General features: G+C 42.7%; 1 protein-coding gene across 1 annotated transcript in view; it reads right to left on the bottom strand.

The window, feature by feature from the left end:
• LOC107038293 (semaphorin-1A) overlaps positions 1–4,907 on the bottom strand; it is a 25,160-nt gene extending 20,253 nt beyond the window's left edge. Inside the window, exon 1 of the mRNA XM_015257319.1 lies at positions 4,786–4,907. Within this exon, the coding sequence (XP_015112805.1) occupies positions 4,786–4,897 (112 nt within the window). The 5' untranslated portion in view covers positions 4,898–4,907. The remainder of the gene's footprint in view (positions 1–4,785) is intronic.
• Between the last annotated feature and the right edge of the window lie 624 nt (positions 4,908–5,531).

Below are 5,531 nucleotides of genomic sequence, written 5' to 3'. Positions count from 1 at the left end.
GTATAGACCCACCCCCCTCCCCCCCCCACCCCTACAACCCCAACGTGTACTCGTGTTCACTCGCCAACATTCGTGATATTTCGGACTTTCAACCCCCCCCTCTAACTCAAGTTTTTTCCTCTGCCTCCAACCCCCTACCCACCCCCAGGCAGCCCCGCGGTTTCTCTGTCTTTGACGATATTTTTTTGGACTCTCATCTGAAAAATGGCGACTCGTCACGTGGGGTTCGTGTAGAATTGGTGTGAGTTCCCACACTTCTTCACGTTCTTTTGTTACCACCGCTGTTTTCTTTTCAATTTTCACTGCAATTTCTTCCTTCCTACGATTTACGCAGATCGCTTCTCTTTGTCTTTATGACCATGCGGTGTATCATTCCGTGTCTGGCCCAGTGTCTGTCGGGGCTTTTCAATGTCTGTGTATGCACGAGATCGCCCCTCCACTCGGCAATTTGCCTCCTGAAATTATTTTTCCACCTCTGTCTGGCTGCTGTGGTTGGCATATAACCGACTTCAATCGATAATATCATAGAATTTGATGATGGGATTAGGATGAGTGGGGTCTCTTTTTGGGGATTGAAAAAATATCTTCAAGATGAAAGAAAAATTGGAAAATTTCACTCAGCCATTCTCGAGTTATTGACGATCAAAGACGGTCCATTTTACCTCACTCTACCCCCCCCGGCCCTCGCGACGAGCGTTCCATGTCCTCGCCAATTTCACTAAGTTGTACAAGTGCAGATATATTCAGCCCTGGTGTAGACCTTGTATATGTACATAGTTAGCAGCTATATGTGTAAATATATACGACCTCTGAGCTGATATTAGCGCCTAGTTTCAGTGGAAAAGGGAGATGCAACCGAGGGAAGCTGGTCATGGCTTGCTCAGACGTACAGATAGATGTGCAGTTGGTAAAACACGCTTACGGCATATCTCGCATACGCGCAGGACTGGAATATATGTTGCATTATCATCGTGGTTCATGTGTATGTAAGGGATGCAGAGAAAGCCCCGTCAGCTGACCAACGATGGAAGATTTATCGATGTTTATAGTGGATACGCCAGTTGGCACCCTGTTTAGAGAATAAATTTTCAATTTCAATGGAATGAAGGGGGACACGTCAACGGAAACGATATCTTTATACCGCTGACGACAAAAAGGCCTGAAAAATGGCAGATAAAATTTTGAAGAAAGGACAATCCATTGTGTACAATCAAGCCGATTTGCAGTGAAAGAGTTCCTTCGTTTTTAATTTATAAAGTTTATACGATTCTCCCATGTTATTTCATCTCCCGGTGTTTTTGTTGCCCAACGATATATCGCAAGAGCGGACGAATCCTTTCATTTCAGACAATGGGACAATCCGAGAGATAACCTAGCTTTGATCTAGCTCTCTCGCTTACTCCAGTTGCTTCTCTTTCTTCATATTTTCATGACGTGTCGACGATACAACAATTCCTCATGTCTGCAGTTTCGTCTTCATCTCTTACGGGGTGGTGGCTTCATTTTTTTGAGCATTTGAAAGTGAGGATTAGTTTGGAAGGATGATTTAGTGAGTGGAGTCGAGGAGAGTGGAACCTGTTCTGGTAAGGTACAGGTTCCACTTATCATAATCCAAGCCTTAAATCTTGAAATCAACGAAGAGGACCTGCCATTCTTGATAGCTTTCAGAAATATTCAGGCATGAAGTTATTCATCGATCTGATGAAAAATATCTTGACGGAAAAATAAAAATACCGGAAGAACCCAGCAGCGTATTACATAAGTGAAAATCAGTGATAGAAGAAAAGACTGGCAAAAACTAGAGATGACAAAAAGAGACATAACATGAGCAGAAGAGTGGACGGATCTGTCCCATGCTTTGCAGCGAGCAGTTGACAAGAGTGGAAGCTTCCTCACAGAAAGAAACAAGTTCCTTGTCTGTTAATCCGAGCCTTAAAGATCAATACCCACGAATACTACTGTCATTCTTGATGTCTTCCAGAATTATTCATAATGTACATCAGGTCGTTAATGTTTTTCATCGATCTCATGAAGAATACATCAACAGAACAAAAATACCAGAAGCCGTCAGGTTCGTCCAAGCAAAACCTGGCACCATGTAACATAAGTGAAAATCAGTGATAGAAGAAAACACAAAACTGTGACAAAAAAGAGACATAGCATGAGCAGACGAGTGGACAGATCTGTCCCATGCTTTGCAGCGAGCAGTTGACAAGAATGGAAGCTTCCTCAGAAAGAAACAAGTTCCTTATCTGTTAATCCAAGCCTTAAATATCAATATCCACGAATACTAATGTCATTCTTGATGTCTTCCAGAAATATTCAGAATGTACATCAGGTGGTTAATGTTTCTCATCGATCTCATGAAGAATACATCAACGCAACAAAAATACCAGAAGCCGTCAGGTTCGTCCAAGCAAAACCTGGCAGCATGTAACATAAGTGAAAATCAGTGATAGAAGAAAAGACTGACAAAAACATGGGATGGTAAAAAAGAGACGTAGCATCAGCAGAAGAGTGGACGGATTTGTATCGATCCAGTTGCCTGGCACACGCTCGATTAGACATGGATTGCACCGACTCAAACTTTTCACTAGGATCGTCTAAGGCAACGAGGAAGACAGCACATTGCAAACTGAAACGAAGAAGAGGGTAAGAAAAAAAAGCGTCGAAGGAGTAGGGGAAAGACACGTTCATTGTTAACCCTCAGTGAAGTGCGATAACCTGAAAGTAAAAGGAACGACAGCGGAGGGTGACTCATGCGCAAGCGCCTATTCCGCCATTGCTTTTTTCCCATATTGACTTGTCTACCACGTGGCAATAGTAGTTCTTCAATTTGGGAATGGGGGAAAATTTTTCTATTGAAAATATCGGGGCAGGGGGAGGGCTGTCATCATTTTGACCTCTTTGATGAGCCTGGACTCGGTGATTACAGGCTTTGACGCAGATGGGGTTCATTATTTTTCCCGAGTGATCCAGCATTACTTGCTTTTACGATACCCCACTTCTGATTGTACGATCTATTCCAATATTTCTCGCTAAAATATCACCTTTCCAACCACCTGAACATGAATAATCCCAGGATGAATAGCGAATTGATAGTCTCCAAAGTACAACCACTTCGTCAAATTGGAAATAATTCCCCTTGATGAATTGCAAAAGATAGAATGACTCAACCGAAAATTATTATTAGAAAATACGGTACGAGGGAGAAAAAAACGTGCGTCCGGTACTTTCCACCCGGCTGACTCCATTGTCGGGGAGCGACCTTGCAGGAAGAAGGGCTCCCTCGCATCCCAAAATAAGTGGTCCTCGGCAAGAACCACTGTGAGTACAGTACAACCCAGCGTTGAATTATTCATACATTTTCTTTTTCGGTGATAAGCCAATTTCGATACGAACAATTTCCCGGAGGCCAAGGGGACGAAGCGTATACGTGTTTAGAATCAGTTTACGAGGATGAGTGGTTGGTGAATATATTCGCTGATTGTACGGTAAAAATAAGGATAAGTTGGCATTACATTCATTCCATTAATGACTCCCCACTCCATCATCAACTTGATTTCCCCCCCAATTTTTTTCATCACAAATTGCCCTCTACTGTTTCACTGTTGACTCATCCAGTCCGCACTTGGTTATTTTTTTTCCCTTCAAACTTTGCACACACGCCTTTTCTCTGTTAATTAAAGCGGGGAGGATATATTTTTTTTTTTTATTCACAACAATGATTGAAAGAGGTTACGCCCATTTATACGTACATAGACATAAATTCTGCCACTCAGGGGAGGATAAAAGAGTGCCACTCGATCTGTTTCGAGTACACTTTCACGCGACAACGCACAAAAAGACAGCTGCGGTGAGCGTCATTCCCGGGATATACATAAAAAGTGCCAAGCCGGCGGTTTTTCTCGGAGCTAAAGAATCTCTCAAACGACAATGCCCGAGCATCAAAATCAATCAAAATTTCCGCCAATCCACGCTATCGATTGATGCAAGACAAAACGTGAAAGCTCAGCTGTCGACTTTACAAGAATCGCAAGTAACATTCCTCTCGGATTTGGTTGGTTCCGATAACGTGAAAAATAAATCGCGAGTATTGGATTGAGATCATTAGTAGAGCTGAGAGTGCCACTTATGCTTTCTCATTTAAACTTTCAGCTGGCAGGAATGGAAAATGAGGAAGAATCAAACGCCGCAGATAGTCATCACTTAAGCTATTCCGAGGGACATCGATGCTCACATTTATGAACTTATTGCTTCATTCATCTCCTCATTGTCATTGGAAATATTAAAATGGTATAAAGAAGTTAAATCAAGCGCTTATCTACCTGCTCCATGCATCATACAGTAACAGCCCGACAATTTATACCAGCTGGACTATACTTAGAAGATACTTGAGTTATTCTATTCTAAAAGTATCCAATATCGGATTCTCTACTAGGAAACTGTTGGCAATCTTTTCAGAGAGTGCACTCTGAGAAAAATTGCAATCGGAGCTGGTGGACGTTGTTAAAAGAACAACAGCTGGTATTGGTTTTTGCTTATATTCGACTCCTCCCACGAAATGATGACTTTAAACATTTATCCTGGTTTCGAGAAGGGGATTTCAATCTCCCTCCACTTCTCCTTTCATTTCTCTCTACGGATATCTCTAAATCTGATCTGAAGCTGTCGTATTTTTCATCTTTGAACAATGCCATTAAATTCCGAGAGCTATCTTTCGTGCTATCTGAGGTCTATCACTCAGCTTACTCACTATATGAGATAATGAAGACAACAACTCACCAAGTTGGACGTACATCTTCGGCCTGACGTTCTCCTGCCATGCGGCAATGGCAAAGCTAAACATTGTGATAGCCCAGCAGGAGAAGAACAGTTGCATGACGTTGGACTTCATCCTGATGCACAATAAACTCCAAAAATCACCAGTTAATGCACGAAAATCACATGTACCTCAGCAACCACCAACTAATTACCGGAAATACGATCGTGAGGGATTGTTTTCCAATGATGACGTGGGAAATACAAAACAAATAAGGGGGGGTGGGGGGGTAGGGAGGGAGAGGGGTAAAACTATCGATCGAGTGTTCTTGAAAACATCACAGTGTGAATTTTTCAAAACTCTTCATTTAACGGTATTGCAACAAACAATGAGTATTATCAACTGAAATAACGTCTCAGTCGAGGTGTTCAAACGTCGCCAGGGTTGAGAGGTCGCTCATGGCAACATCCGTCCGGCGCGTCTGCATACTGGCCACTTGTTATCTTTTCCCTTTTATCTTCGTTAAATTCCCTCGGGTTTTATCACTCACTCCATTGATAACAGCACTAACAAACGACTTGATTAGCTCATCTACTTGGGTCTCATTGGGTCTTTTGTCACTCACAATTTGGAGTTTATGACACGCCGGATGGGCCACGGCGGGCCGAAACCGGTGAAACGCGACAGGTGAAACAGGGCGAGGTGGACGTTAACACACGCGAGGACAAACGACGACTCTTCGGGGGTGGCTTTTTCTTTTTTTTTTTTT

Source organism: Diachasma alloeum, unplaced genomic scaffold (assembly GCF_001412515.2).
Source record: "Diachasma alloeum isolate Michigan unplaced genomic scaffold, Dall2.0 Dall_scaffold_00279, whole genome shotgun sequence".
In the NCBI taxonomy this organism is placed as follows: Eukaryota; Metazoa; Arthropoda; class Insecta; order Hymenoptera; family Braconidae; genus Diachasma; species Diachasma alloeum.
Note: the sequence above shows the minus strand (reverse complement) of the source record. Positions and strands in the feature narration are given on the sequence as shown.